Here is a 14,138-nt window from a genome sequence, read left to right on the forward strand (position 1 = left end):
GCGGCGTTCGAGCCACCTGGCGGAAATTCTGAAACCCTCTTAAATATACCTAGTCTCTATGGGAGTAGTTCTCAGACCATCCGCTAGTGGCGCTGATTAGACATATGGCCAATTGGTGGCCATGATCATGATCATGATCATTTCCACGAGGTTATGATCACAAACGTTTCTAGATTATTTTCTATTCATCATGAAAACGTATTTACCAACTGCAATATAAATCAAGGTTAGAATGAGTGGCCAAAATAAACGATTAACAGTCGCAATCAAATAAAATTTAAAGATTTGCTTCCTAAACCAATTATTGCGTGATTTCCGTCGAATCATTTTATCTAAACAAAAAATTAGTATTATTTTTAAATCCTTTTACAAAAAGAAAACTGATCAGTTAATAAAACACCACCTTTTTTAAGATGATGCATAATTCGTAATGAGATAAGTGGTAAACCTAAAAGAACCACCAAACAAGCGAACACTACTTGCGCCTAAAAAATAGATAGAAAATCCATTTCAAACCCAATTTACAATTAAAACAGCGTGTATAATTTTAGAAATTACCCCATTAATATGTCCCATAAGAACAAATCGAGCTAACATTGGAAAAGATGGCCTCGTTCCATCAAGAGAAAATGGTTGCTCAGTAACCGTTTCAGATTCATTTTTGGTCTAAAACATTTCAATATGTTTATTTGCGAGTTAAAAACGTCCCGTTTCTTTCAGAGTTGGTCTTACCAAAACTGAAACTTCGATGGTATGTAATCCTGTTGCGTATAAACTAGGATCCCATTGCAGAACGTAAAGTGGTTCTTTAACTAAACTCATTTCGTTCCACGTTCCATGATCAATTCTTAATTTAACCAATAATACTGGTTCTGGATTGTAAACTAAAACCCTTATGTGCGTCGAATTTTTAATTCTATTTAAGGGTTCAACAGAGGGCATGGTGTATAAAGCGTGTTTAGGGTTTGTGACTAATATAATAGGCCAATTCTTGTAGACAACATCAATGAATGAAAACAACCCGTGATCGACAACACCCACTCGAAATCTGACAGGTTTATGGAACAATAATAATAATAATAAAAAACTTGGACATCGAAAGGTATTTTAATTTTTTCCTTGAACATTTACTTTCTAGTATCTTTCCAATCAGCAAGTTCAAGTTCCAAACTTCCAGTTGGTTGTAAAGTATACATGGCGGGTACTAACCCACCAACTGTATGAAGATGGCCACATAAATATGGACCAGTTCTTCTAAAATGTTACGAAGAACCGTATATAAACGAAAATGAAAAAACTAGCATTTTCTTTTGGGGGCTTTTATTCAAACAGGGTTCGTACGAAATTTTTACAATGAAAATCCCTGACTTTTCCAGGTTATCCCTGACCAAATGTTGCCTATATCCCTGACCATTTTAACGTGCTTACCAGAGCCAACTTCATCACACCTGGCTCATATTTAGCATTGCATGAAGAATGGTTTGATATGTCAAACAAAATCCCTGACATATCCCTGACTTTTTAGGGAAATGTTTTAAATCCCTGACTTATCCCTGACTTTTTCCCCTATTTCCCATATCCCTGACTTATCCAGGTTATCCAGGATATCCCGGTTCCGTACGAACCCTGTCAAAGGATCATTAAAATATTATTACCGCATTAACTCTCTAACTCCCGGTTCGGGAGCAATCATGGTTGAAGTGGTGTAATGACCAAACCATATTGTCATATTGCTACTCAAACTCTCTTTGGATAATTTTTCGAGTTTGTTATATTCTTCCTTGATTAAGATTGTTGTATTTAAATTAGTCATCAGTTACCCGCTACCCTCCCAAGTGTATTGGTTGTTTTTTTATTCACCCGGTTTATGACACCCAAGAAGTTAAAAGGTCTTTTAGGACCTGGTTCCATACACGCGTCTATTCCAATAAAGGTGTACGTGTCTCCATCGTGATTAAATGTATAATTGTATGACCTAATATGTTTCTTCCCTTGAACAGAATATTGTCTATAATTGAGAGGTTTTTAAGTTTCCGTTCATTATCAGGCAACGCGTGCGTGACACATGGAGGATTCATACCATTTACACCAGGAGGCCGGACTACATGGAGGACGAAAGCAGACGGGTTTTTGTCCGCCAGTTAGCCCGGCCTCTGGTGTAAATGGTATGAATCCTCCATGTATGTAAACCATCTATTATAATACCTAAAATAATTTAACTTGCTATTTACGCCTGGTACATTTAAATTATCTGTAAAGAACCAATATTTCAAACGCCCTCGTAGACTTCTAAGTTCATTTGCTTAATAAAGCAAAGAGCGGGTACAGCGGGTCCCCTACAAGGCGACTTACCCCCTGTACTCCAGTTTTGGCTTGGCAAAGGCTAGTGGGCGGGATTTATAAGTGCATTTATAAATCCCGCCCACAAATGACTCCTGCCTTCGCCAAGCCAAAACTGGAGTTCGTAAGGAAAGTCAACTTGTAGGGGATCCGCTGGACCCGCGCTTTGCTTTAAAGGGGCTAACCGGCGCTGTTGGGGTGAAGTCCGCCCTTAGTTCAGGGGGAAAACACCCAGCTCTTTGGCCATAAGAAATGGCGCCACCGTCGCGGTGGGCGGGTAAGCAATATGCTAACCAACAGTTTGACCCCCCCCCTTCACCCGAACAGCTCCGGCCAGCCCCTTTAAGCTTAAATTATCCTACCATGATTGCCTCTTATATCTAACCATACTGTTTTCTCTAAAACCCCAGAGTCCATGATAGACTTTTGATATATTTTCCACTCATCAAGATATTGACGCGAACCAAAATGATCTGGCGTTTTACCATCGGTAAGATCGCCTTAAAATACCAATTATATTTATCCGCTGATCAAGGCTTTCATTCTTTTGAAAAAACCGTCATACCTACCGGAAGCCACAACTACAGAGGGTTTAAGTATAGGAATAACATCGCTACAAAATGTCGTTAAATCAGTACTTCGAGCGGGATCAGTAAAAATACTTATATGTAGATCGGATAGCTTAAAAGGTTAATCGTAATTACATTGGACCCGTAATTGTTGGCTTTCTGTTAAAAATTCTTACTTGTACAAATGTCATCATATGTTTAAATTCCGCGCCAGGAAGTGGTCCATTTTCAGAACCACGACCTTGTTTTTCATCTGACCAAGGCTTATTGATGTGTTTCGTGTTTTCGTCTTGAGATGTTAAACTCTCGGCAATTATTTTATCTTCATCTATTTTGATAGTGTTTTGAAGTTTAGACAACATTATTGAAAAGAAAACAAAGGCTAAAAACACGCAGATAGTTATTTTCGACAACATCATCATTAACAAACGAAAATTAGTGATAAATTTCATTCCGAGTTCCAAATTCCAACCTTCCACCACTTACGAAGTTACGACCTCAAACTAATACCGATTTCCATTGGCTGTTAGCGATCTGTCACCATGGAGTAGTATTCAAGGAGACGTAGCTGTAATTTAATACTTTTTAGGGAAAACGTTTACTCTCAATACTGTAAAACTACTCCATGCTAAATGCCAATGGTATTAGTTGAAGTGTCGCTTAAAGTCATTGGTCCTGCGGAACAGTCTGGGAAATAGCACACTTCCTCTAGTCCAAAACCAGTTTATTAATTGCTTGGACTAGTTTTTAATTCAAGAAGTGGGGGTTACTGGTCCTCGGGACCAGTTTATTAATTGCAAATCTATAGGAGAACAAAGGCTGGGACCAGTCCCGAGACCAGTAAATTATTTCGGGCACTAGGGGGGGGTCACTGGTCCCAAGGACTAGTTTAAAAAATATCCTTATTTCCCAGACTGATGCGGAATTGGATAGAAAGATACAAGGAGGGAAATAAGCGCCGCAGAAATTGGACACGGCTATATTTTAGACAAGTGCAGTTTATAAAATAAATCAGAGAAAGCCGAGGCATATGAATAGACCTCGTATGAAAAAAAAAGTAATTTTTATCCAAGTGCACTTGAATTGAATATGAGTATAAAACTGGACGGGGTGATTAGTTGATTACCGATTATTCCGAAAAATAGTAAACCGGAAGTTGCGCTTTGCTTCCATTTTCTTTGATCGATTAGTGACTGTGATGATAGTAAGGTAAAAGTGGATTACGAAAAACCAAAAATTAACTCAAATTAGGGCTAAACTTCTAAAGTAAAGACACTTATTATTAATTTAAACCCAAAAATATGCCCAGCAAAAAGAAAAAATACAATGCCAGATTTCCACCTGTGAGTAACTGTAAAACATAATTAAGTCATCAATCACAAATTATCATGTCATATTTATCATTTTCAAAATTACCTAGGCACGCATCAAGAAGATTATGCAAACTGACGACGAAGTTGGGAAAGTTGCAGCTCCAGTACCTGTCATTATATGTATCCTTCTATATGAAAAAATTTTTAAATCTTAATTTAATAATAATAATTATAATTATAAAAAATTTAAATCTTAATTTGCAATAATTAGTTTCTTTAACATTGTCTTTCAACAAACAGCTAGAGCATTAGAATTATTTGTGGAAACGCTGGTAAAAAAATCCAGTGAAATCACAAAAGCTCGTAATGCTAGAACATTAACAACTTCTCACCTGTATGATTCAAAAATGAGAAACATTTTATCAACGACATGTGTTTAAAATTATTTTTACATTGCAGTAAAGCTTGCATTTTAGCTGATAGTCAGTACCAATTTCTACACGAATTAGTAGCGAACGTACCAGATGTTCAAGCTGAAGATGACGGAACACCTTTACCACCAATGACTCTGATGGAAGGTCAACAAACACCAGTTATTGTCAGACATCGGAGCACCAGGTTTGTATCTATTATTATAGAGTGCTGTCAGAAGCGACGGTGTGACGTCACCCATGCTGTTTTCCCATAAAGAACAAACGGTAACTGTCATGGCTGCCCATTGCTAAAGGCAGACTCGTGACGTTTAACCTTGGTTCTGACGTCACAACTGACAGCACTCTATTATTATTTAAAATTAGGTTAATTTTATCATTTACTACCATTTCCCATTGACATTTCAGAGGGAGAAAACCTAAAAATAGAAATGGGGATAGTAATGCCGGACCCAGTCATTCAACAGCTGAAGAATCGGAATCAGTTGATGATGAAGATGAGGAAGAAGATGAAGATGAAGTAAGAAATGATTCCTTATTAGTCTTCGTTACTTAATAAATAATCATTTCTAAATTGCAGGAAGATTCTGATTGCGCAAGTAGTGAAAATACTTGTGATAATGCTTCTAGTTTAGACACGAGACCACTTGTAATCAATCATCAATCCATGTTGGTTGAAATTAATATAAAATTGTCTCATTTTAATCATGGATTAACTAACGCTAGGGATAGTTCGTTCCCCCAAAAAGATAAAGCATGATGACGCATGTTCCAAACGCCCCCTAGCAGCAGCTACTATCCCTAACAGGAAGTTATAAGAAAATTGGACCAAATATCATTGAAATACTGCCTAACTAAATTGGGCAAAAACGATTTATTTTGACGAGAGATGGCGCTATATCTACATCCGTTTTGGTCCAATAAATTGGGGGGGGAATGAAGAGGGGAATCAAGGAATAATTCGGAACATGTAGTTGGGGATAGCATTAAATTGGAAACCCAGTTAGTGAACAATCCCTAGCGTTAGTTAATCCATGTTTTAATCTTGAAAAACAGCACTTAAAATTAATTAATCATCTTTCACAGGCCATTTAACCAAATGCACAACAACACTGTATCTGTAATTAACGCTAGCAATAACAACGGAGAAGATGATGACGACTATGATTCTTGAGACCCAGCCATAGATATATTAAAAGGGTAGATACACAATTCAATGGGAGGTCGACGCGGAAGGGGCAACGAGCAGACAGCCGCTATTTTCTGGGGGTAGCCGTATAAAACGCCATCTATCGGGAACTTTCGAAACTAAATTAAGGGATGAGTAGTGGCACTCTATGTTAACCCCCTATAGGGCATAATAAGTCAAACCCTCGGAGATGCCATTACTCCATTTTATACGAGCTAAGAGCGGAAAAACGTATTTTATAAATTTTACACCTGTAAAATCTTTTAAAAAACACTTGGAACTTGTATTTCTACTTACTTTCGAGGAAATACCACCGTTTTCTGGAGGTAAGAGTCTTTTTTTATACATTTATTAGAAATAAAAACATTAAGGCGAGCTAAGCCTTGGTCTTGTAAAACACGGCAGATAAGTGATTAGCGCGAGGATTAGCGTCGTTTTCAAAATCACTCTGCCGTGTTTTACAAGACCAAGGCTTAGCTCGCCTTAATGTTTTTATTACTAATAAATGTATAAAAAAAGACTCTTACCTTCAGAAAACGGTGGTATTTCCTCGAAAGTAAGTAGAAATACAAGTTCCAAGTGTTTTTTAAAAGATTTTACAGGTGTAAAATTTATAAAATACGTTTTTCCGCTCTTAGCTCGTATAAAATGGAGTAATGGCATCTCCGAGGGTTTGACTTATTATGCCCTATAGGGAGTTAACATAGAGTGCCACTCATCCTTATGATAGTTCCAATTTTGGCCGCTAATTTGTCCCCGATAGATGGCGTTTTATACGGCTACCCCCAGAAAATAGCGGCTGTCTGCTCGTTGCCCCTTCCGCGTTTTTTCGTTAAGCCTAAGCCAGCGAAGTGGATCTAGACCCTTTATAGTTTTACTATATCTATGGACCCAGCCACCTAAATAAATAAAAATAAAAACTTTTATCTGTAGCTCAACAACAAAAACAACAACAACAAAAAACAAGCCCGGCAAATATGTACAGAAATCTTGTACCAAGATGACGATGATGAAAAAAAAAAAAAAAAAATTGTACATACATAAATTTCAGTTAAAAATAATTGAGGTATTTTAGCCTTCCCCCCCCCCATCACTACCAATCCTCTTGCCAATTACAAAAAAAACAATCATCACTGCCAGAGCCAGCTTTTAAATTAATTCATGTTGAACAATTCATTTAAAGAATTTATACATTCCATTTAAATCATATTGTATTTTTCGTTTTTCATCAAATTTAAATTTAATAATTAGTCCCCCCCTCCCTCCCCCTCTTTTTAAAGTTAATTAATTAATTAATTAAGGTGTAAAAAAATAAAGACTATAATTACTTCCTTCCTTTTGTTGAATGCTAGTAATAAAAAAAAAAAAACAACAAATTCATTCATTCAAACATTCTTAATAAAAAGTAAATTAGATTGAAGTTGATTGTAAATTTACTCGATTAATATTTACAACTACATTTTTGAATTAACGTTATTTTCTTTTAGCCTTAAACGTTTTTTTCCCTCTTGATTCTTTACCACCTCCGCGTCTGAAGTTTTTCTTCTTTTTCCAATCAACACCTTTCACCCATTTATCTCGGGACATTTCCCAGTTTAGTTGTTTTACGTCTAAAAAGAAAAAAAGGGTTGAAAGATTATTCAAGAATACAATAAGTGCAATGCAATGTGGATGAGAGGGAAAGTATGACGATGGCCATAGAACCTGTGTTAAAAAAAGCGGACATCAAAGTTTCGCCAATAACTATTTAGTTTACTAGTGACTGATGGACTTGCAAACTCGCGACTGAAAGTAGTTCAGACATTTATGCTCCTTGGTTTAACCTTAGCCCACTAGATCACGCGCATCACGACGCAAGGTCGCAAGCGTTCGCGCTATAGCTAAATTACCGAGATTACACAATAGCAGACGACGGTAACCGCGAATTAACACAAGACCTATTTTAAGGGAGTGAACAGGCCCAGTATAGCTAGCTACGCCACTAAAACGGTCAACTACGGCGAAACTCTGATGACTCGCGACTTTTGGCCATTTTCATACTAGTGCAATGCAATGTAATGTAATGTAATGTTATGATACAGTAACTCACCAGCTTTATCTTTATTAGATAGTGCTTGAGAACCAATGGTATCCAGTTTGGTGTCCGCATTTTCTTCTAATAAATCAGCAAACTATAAAAGGATTACAGAGTTATTAATTATTATTAATTAAAATTGATGATGGCGGAGAAATTAAATTACTAAATTAGTATTACCTCTTCAGCTGATGCAAACATATTACTTGTATCAAATCTGAAATGAAAAAGAAGTTCGACTTTAGACGAAACAACACGAACAAAATAAAACAAACAAATTAGTAAATTACTTGTTGCTATTATTAATTTTTCGTTTCTTTCCGCCTCGTTCTCTCTTCTGTCCTTTAGTAGCCAAACGTTTATTTGACACTTTATCAAATTCAAAGTCATCTTCCCCATCATTGTCATCTTCACAGTTTTCTTCCTCCATATCGTCAGATCCTTCTTCAAACTTGCCTCCGACAAAATCTTCCTCATCATCATCTTCCAATCCCTCCAATTCTTCATCGTATTCTTCAAAAGCTTGTTTGAAATCTTCATCATTTGCAAAATCCTCTTCACTAAGTTCATCCTCATCATCATCATCATCATCATCAACTTGACCTTTTTTACTCTTCCCTCCTCCTCCTCCTTTCTGAACTTCGGAAGCAAAATCAATATTATCCCATGATCCAGGTTCCAGTTTATCCAACAATTTTTCAAAATCTTCGCTAGCGACACTTTCAACATCATCATGATCATCATCGCCATCTTGTTTCTTGCTTTTCTTCTTCTTCTTCTCCTCCGTTTGTTGAAGCAAGTACCTGTACATGAATCTTTCCTCAACAGGAATATTCTCTTCTTTTTGATGAAGATAAGATTCACTCGAAAGTGGCATTGAACGAGTTCCGGATGACGCGTAAAACTTCCGTCGTCCAAAAACGCGTTGATGTAGATCTTCCTTCATTCTATCAGTTGGTTTTTTGGGATTACGGAAGACAAAACGATCCAGGAAGTGAATTAACGTAAAATCTTGAAGAGGATCTCCGGTATATTGAATAGATTTCTTCTGAAGCAAATTAGTCGCGAATAACGACACGGATGGATGGAAATGATCCAGTAGATGCATTAACTCCCAACTAGCTTCGTTTTCGGCACCACAATATAAAGGATTCCAAAATGTTGGTCGATATTCCGAGGATTTGTTAGATTTGACCTTTGAAGAATGAATGTGAACCCATGATGGTGTAACCTTTTTCTTTGTCTTCTTCATAACTTTCTTTCCATCTTCATCTTCTAAAGGAACGTCACTGTAATGTTCCTCATCATCATCATCATTACCATCAATTGCGTTGTTGTCTGATATCGTGGCAACATAATTTTGCGTGAATGACAATAAGTTAGGTCTGGATTTTAACGTTTCTGATATCAGAAAGAGTATTCCACAGACTAAGGGTGGTGAAAGATAATGGCACACCTGTAAACGTAATCGGTATTTATTGAATTAGTCTTATGAGGACTACGGCGCAGTGGTGTGTGCGAGTCTCGTGTTTTTTTCGGTTTCGAGCCGAGTCCGAGTATTAAAAAAATTTCTTATCTTGAGTATCGAGCCGAGTATTGAAAAGTCTTTCGAGTATCGAGTATCGAGCCGAGTATTGAAAAGTCTTTCGAGTATCGAGTATCGAGCCGAGTATTGAAAAGTCTTTTGAGTATCGAGCCGAGTATTGAAAAGTCTTTCGAGTATCGAGCCGAGTGTTGAAAAGTCTTTCGAGTATCGAGCCGAGTATTGAAAAGTCTTTCGAGTATCGAGTATTTAGATTAGGCCAAATTTTAGTTTCGAGTATTTATCGAGTCCCAAATATTTACTTGTCGAGTATTTATCGAGTAAATTTCTTAACTTTCTAGAAAATAACACTTTTGTTCGAACACTAATTTAACAAGTTTATAAGATTGTTAATTTGTTAGTGATCAATTAAACTTTAAACGGGTTATTTTAAAAACAAATGCTCACTTTTCAAAAGGAAATTCACTTTATAGAGCTATCTCAGTTGTAACGTCAGTGCCTTGGTTAAACGTCACAGGCTTAGGTGTGGCAGTGGTCGGCCATGTTTGGTACCGCTTTGCTTCTATGGGATGGGCAAATAGCATGGCTGACGTCACACTAAGACTTCTGAGATAGCTCTATTCATCATCAAGGAATATTTTTAGCGAACATCGTCTGCTAAAGTTATAAGCCTTGGATTCGAGTATTTATCGAGTATTTAAGAAGCTGAAAAGCTACTCGAAACTTTCTCGAGTATTTCAATATATTGTTATCGAGTATCGAGTCGAGTACTCGGCTCGATACTCGAACTTAACGAGTACTCGCACACCACTGCTACGGCGCCATCCTCCAAACTATGACTTAAGCAAACCTGTAAAAGTCGTTTATAAAATGCTTTAACTCTTCTTTCAACTGGATCTTTTTTAATCGAACGAAAGAGGAGATTTAGAAACATCGTTTGTCTAGACGAAAAAGCCAAATCAGGATCTAAAACCATCTTATATAAAGTTGAATAGAATCTATCGGAAGGTCCATCATTTGTATCCAAAGCCTTGTCATGAATGAATATTAATGTTAAATTTAAAATAAGTTGTTGTAATACGTCATATCAGACAAAACAAAAACTGGTCATACTTGGAATATAAGCATGAGGCATTGGACACTCGTATTAAAATTAACAATATGGACAACTTTAAAAAGTGTATCTAATTGCTCCATTAACTTATTAGTGTTATCTTGTTTCGCAAATGGGAAAGCTCTACTCGTTCCCGTTAAAAGGGCACTCATCATTTTGGAATCAACTTCCCCCTTTTTAACACAAACTTTAAAGAAGGCAAAATAGACTTTAATTAAATGCGCGGCGAGTTTAACATCGTCTGGACTCAAAATCAGCTATAATTAAAAAGTTTAAAATTAAAACCAAACACTAATTAGAAATTTAAAATTATTAATCAATTTTTTTATTTATTTATTTAAGGAAAAAGTTCAGGTAATATAACATTATATGATCTTAAAAGAACAGCCGTTTTCTAAATATGAAAGGAAAAATATTAAGAATTAAGATAAATTATCTCTTATTACAAAATAATTAGTATTTAATTAGTCTTAAAACGGGGACTACCGCGCCGCCATTGGTTTCATGACGTCTACTAGCCAGAACCTACGGGATTGGTTGAATTCCCACCGGGGGGGGGGGGAGTGAGAGAGGTAAAGATCAGGGCTGGAAATAATTTTTTTTTTTAAAATGTCCCATAATTGTTTTAAAAACTAAGGGGATCATTGGACATTTTGACCACTAAATTTTGATAGCTTTACTATGAAGATGCAACACTATTTTTAGTTTTTTACACACTCCAGTGGACAATGTCCATAATAAATTATTCTTATTTCCAGCCCTGGTCAGAGTAACATATGACACAGCCCACTCGATCACGCGCGTAATCGGTTCAGTTTAGACTAGTTAAAAGCTAATTATTTTTACAAATAAGAGATCAAAAGGCTGTTCTTTTAAGATCATATAGAGTGCTGTCAGAAGCGCCGGTGTGACGTCACCCATGCTGTTTTCCCATAAAGAAAAAACGGTAACTGTCATGGCCGCCCATTGCTAAAGGCAGACTCGTGACGTTTAACCTTGGATCTGACGTCACAACTGACAACACTCTATAATCTTACGTTACCTGAAGTTCCTGAACTAGTCCTTTTAATTTAATTAAACTTACCTGATTTAAAAAGCATAGGGTGTAATATTGGGCTTTGGCTCCGATGTTGGGTCTAAATAACAACCTTTCCACTTCCTCTACAATGACGAGTTTCATGTTGGGATGGGAATCAACAACTTTATTTAGAAGATGGACAACTTTGCCCGAAACCCGGTTTACGGGGTCACCAATTTTGTTGACGAGTTTCTGTAATAAATATTGTTCCTGTTCAGGATTGTGCATTAGTAAATCGGCAACAACTGATATGGCTTTTTCTTTCGTTTTTTCCACTTGATCATGAGTGACTGTTTCTAAGGCATGAAGGAAGTTCTTATAAGTTTGTTTTAAACGGTCCTCAAACCACCATAATAGAAGCTGACGACTTTTGGTTTCTTTATTACCACCACTGATTTCATCTAGTTTTGATAATGGTCTCTAGAAATTCATATTCTACTCAGTTAATTTAATTTAATTTGGTAGCTAATTAAAGCCTTACAGTATCAAAAGATTTTAGTTTCCTATCAGCTATCAATAAATTTGACAGGAATAAATCTCTTAATGTATCTAAAAACAGTATATTTTATTAATAATATTTGTAACTTAAAAGTTTTCTAAAATGTCTTATAGAGTAATGGCATGGATAAAGAATGCGCGTGAGGAAATTTGTTTTCATGCTATAGGATAGGCAACTCCCTATCTCGAACGACAGAATATTCTGTATATACTCTGTTACAACATCGGTTGTCAGCACGCGCAAATATATTTCTCTATGTAACGTAGCTTTGTACGTGCTGTCAAGAGACAAAAAACTTCAGGATTTTCAGGATTTAAAATATCCGCGAGTTTTTTAGCTCGAGTGCACGGACCTCTAGGCCTTAGTTTCAAATGCGTGTAGTAGTCTGTAGGCAATTTCACACGTATTTGAAACTAAGGCCTAGAGGTCCGTGCACTCGAGTTAAAAAACTCGCGGATATTTTAAATCCTGAAGATCCTGAAGTTTTTTGTCTCTTGACAGCACATACAAAGCTACGTTACATAGAGAAACAGCTTTGCGCGTGCTGACAACCGATGTTGTAACAGAGTATATACAGAATAGGGAGTTGCCGATCCTATAGCGTGAAAACAAATTTCCTCACGCGCATTCTTTATCCATGGTAATGGCACCTACTTGCCTTTGACTGTATTAAGCTCTATGGGTAGTTAACATGGAGTGCCACTACTCTATAATATAAAATGACTTACCCATGGCTAAAATACATTCCCGTTTGCCTTTTGTGTTAACTAATCCACTTAACATCTCAACACTAGCGAGACAATGAACGGGTGAATCTTGAATAAGCATGGTATGTGCTGCCATTTTATCAGCTAATGTTCCTGACTTTAAAACTGTTTGTATCCATCCAAAATCTGCTTTTTCTTTCCTCTCAGTTAAAGCTAAACGTAATTATGTTAAAATAAACCGATAAACGTGTTCATAAAGGATTAATAAACCTACAAATCTTATAGTTAACAACATCATCTTCTAATAACTTTTCTGCCTGTTTCCGAAATCTCTCAAGTTCTGTTGATGGAGATTTTTCATATTCGGATGGTTTTAAATCAACCTAATTATAACTTATACGTAAATATAATCTAGATAATACGTAGGAGCATTAAATAAAATTAATTAAAAGTGGTACAAACCGATTTTTCTTGCCATAAAGTTCCGGGTTTTACAAGTAGAGTTTTGGATTTTGGTTGTTGAAAGTGGGATTTTTTATCAAACTTTGAATTACTTTTCCATTTTGGTTTGCTACCTTTTCTATCGAACGATGTTTCTTTATTACGAGTAGATTTATTATTAGTTTTCATTTTAAAACTCTCGTTTAAATGTCCCGCACACACCACCACGTGGATTTAGGCCTTTCACACTGAATTAAATAGTCTTAAGCAGACGACACTATGACCGTGACGTCATTTCCACTACAACCAATGCTAAGGCGGAAAATTTAAATTTGAAAAACGCCACGTGGCACGCACGCTCTTACCGTTTCTTGAATCCTATTGTATTATAGGCTTAGCGAAATTATAAAAAATGTTTTATTTTTCACATTCCATGATTTAATTTCATTATTCTTTAAATCTTTTATAATAAAATACATTAGAATAAATAGCCTTAAGCAGACGACCAGGCTGGGAAATAGCACACGTCCTCTGGTCCAAAACCAGTTTATTAATTGCTTGGACTAGTTTTTTAATTCAAGAAGTGGGGGTTACTGGTCCTCGGGACCAGTTTATTAATTGCAAATCTATTGGAGAGCAAAGGCTGGGACCAGTCCGGAGACCAGTTAATTATTTCAGACACTAGGGGGTCACTGGTCCAAAGGACTAGTTTAAAAAATATCCTTATTTCCCAGCCTGCAGACGACACTACGACAGTGACGTCATTTCCACTACGACAGTGACGTCATTTTCACTACGACAGTGACGTCATTTCCACTACAACCAATGCTAAGGCGGAAA

General features: G+C 36.5%; 3 protein-coding genes across 4 annotated transcripts; 1 reads left to right on the forward strand and 2 right to left on the reverse strand.

Moving 5' to 3' along the window:
• Nucleotides 1-109: 109 nt before the first annotated feature.
• On the reverse strand, nucleotides 110-3,451 carry LOC149658554 (transmembrane protein 62-like). The gene is made up of 11 exons (XM_089844138.1): nucleotides 3,086-3,451; nucleotides 2,910-3,021; nucleotides 2,703-2,840; nucleotides 2,206-2,251; nucleotides 1,861-2,008; nucleotides 1,656-1,780; nucleotides 1,132-1,254; nucleotides 733-1,048; nucleotides 559-666; nucleotides 404-485; nucleotides 110-332 (listed from the first exon to the last, which is right to left on the reverse strand). Exons 1-11 carry the CDS (start codon nucleotides 3,359-3,361, stop codon nucleotides 175-177), a joined length of 1,632 nt encoding a protein of 543 aa, XP_089700264.1. The 5' UTR covers nucleotides 3,362-3,451; the 3' UTR covers nucleotides 110-174.
• A 381-nt stretch (nucleotides 3,452-3,832) lies between these two features.
• On the forward strand, nucleotides 3,833-7,262 carry NC2alpha (negative cofactor 2 alpha). 2 transcript variants are annotated; one of them, XM_089844141.1, is made up of 8 exons: nucleotides 3,833-4,252; nucleotides 4,330-4,402; nucleotides 4,523-4,616; nucleotides 4,682-4,840; nucleotides 5,062-5,173; nucleotides 5,234-5,322; nucleotides 5,740-5,853; nucleotides 6,776-7,262. In XM_089844141.1, the coding sequence occupies exons 1-7, from the start codon at nucleotides 4,211-4,213 to the stop codon at nucleotides 5,825-5,827; spliced, it is 657 nt and encodes a 218-aa protein (XP_089700267.1). In that variant the 5' UTR covers nucleotides 3,833-4,210; the 3' UTR covers nucleotides 5,828-5,853; nucleotides 6,776-7,262. The 2 variants fall into 2 exon arrangements, with proteins under 2 accessions (XP_089700267.1, XP_089700265.1); XM_089844139.1 differs by having other exon boundaries at nucleotides 3,834-4,252; nucleotides 5,740-5,827; nucleotides 6,731-7,262.
• On the reverse strand, nucleotides 7,258-13,562 carry LOC149658556 (CCAAT/enhancer-binding protein zeta-like). The gene is made up of 11 exons (XM_089844137.1): nucleotides 13,320-13,562; nucleotides 13,132-13,240; nucleotides 12,879-13,070; nucleotides 12,133-12,200; nucleotides 11,658-12,071; nucleotides 10,573-10,830; nucleotides 10,310-10,489; nucleotides 8,207-9,372; nucleotides 8,097-8,133; nucleotides 7,932-8,013; nucleotides 7,258-7,452 (listed from the first exon to the last, which is right to left on the reverse strand). The coding sequence occupies exons 1-11, from the start codon at nucleotides 13,485-13,487 to the stop codon at nucleotides 7,316-7,318; spliced, it is 2,811 nt and encodes a 936-aa protein (XP_089700263.1). The 5' UTR covers nucleotides 13,488-13,562; the 3' UTR covers nucleotides 7,258-7,315.
• Between the last annotated feature and the right edge of the window lie 576 nt (nucleotides 13,563-14,138).

Source organism: Phalangium opilio, unplaced genomic scaffold (genome assembly GCF_054372755.1).
Source record: "Phalangium opilio isolate 3A_F unplaced genomic scaffold, DU_Popi_V2 ptg000075l_1, whole genome shotgun sequence".
Lineage (NCBI taxonomy): Eukaryota > Metazoa > Arthropoda > Arachnida > Opiliones > Phalangiidae > Phalangium > Phalangium opilio.

Coding starts and splice junctions, on each gene's coding strand:
- NC2alpha (XM_089844141.1), top strand. CDS start 4,211: ATGCCCAGCAAAAAGAAAAAATACAATGCCAGATTTCCACCT. Junction 4,841..5,061: donor GTCAGACATCGGAGCACCAG/GTTTGTATCTAT, acceptor TTGACATTTCAG/AGGGAGAAAACCTAAAAATA. Junction 5,174..5,233: donor AGGAAGAAGATGAAGATGAA/GTAAGAAATGAT, acceptor TCTAAATTGCAG/GAAGATTCTGATTGCGCAAG.
- LOC149658554 (XM_089844138.1), bottom strand. CDS start 3,361: ATGAAATTTATCACTAATTTTCGTTTGTTAATGATGATGTTGTCGAAA. Junction 1,781..1,860: donor TCTTGGGTGTCATAAACCGG/GTGAATAAAAAA, acceptor ATCTTAATCAAG/GAAGAATATAACAAACTCGA. Junction 1,255..1,655: donor GGAGTTAGAGAGTTAATGCG/GTAATAATATTT, acceptor GTAACATTTTAG/AAGAACTGGTCCATATTTAT.
- LOC149658556 (XM_089844137.1), bottom strand. CDS start 13,487: ATGAAAACTAATAATAAATCTACTCGTAATAAAGAAACATCGTTCGAT. Junction 10,490..10,572: donor GCCTCATGCTTATATTCCAA/GTATGACCAGTT, acceptor ATTCATGACAAG/GCTTTGGATACAAATGATGG. Junction 9,373..10,309: donor TTTATAAACGACTTTTACAG/GTTTGCTTAAGT, acceptor TTACGTTTACAG/GTGTGCCATTATCTTTCACC.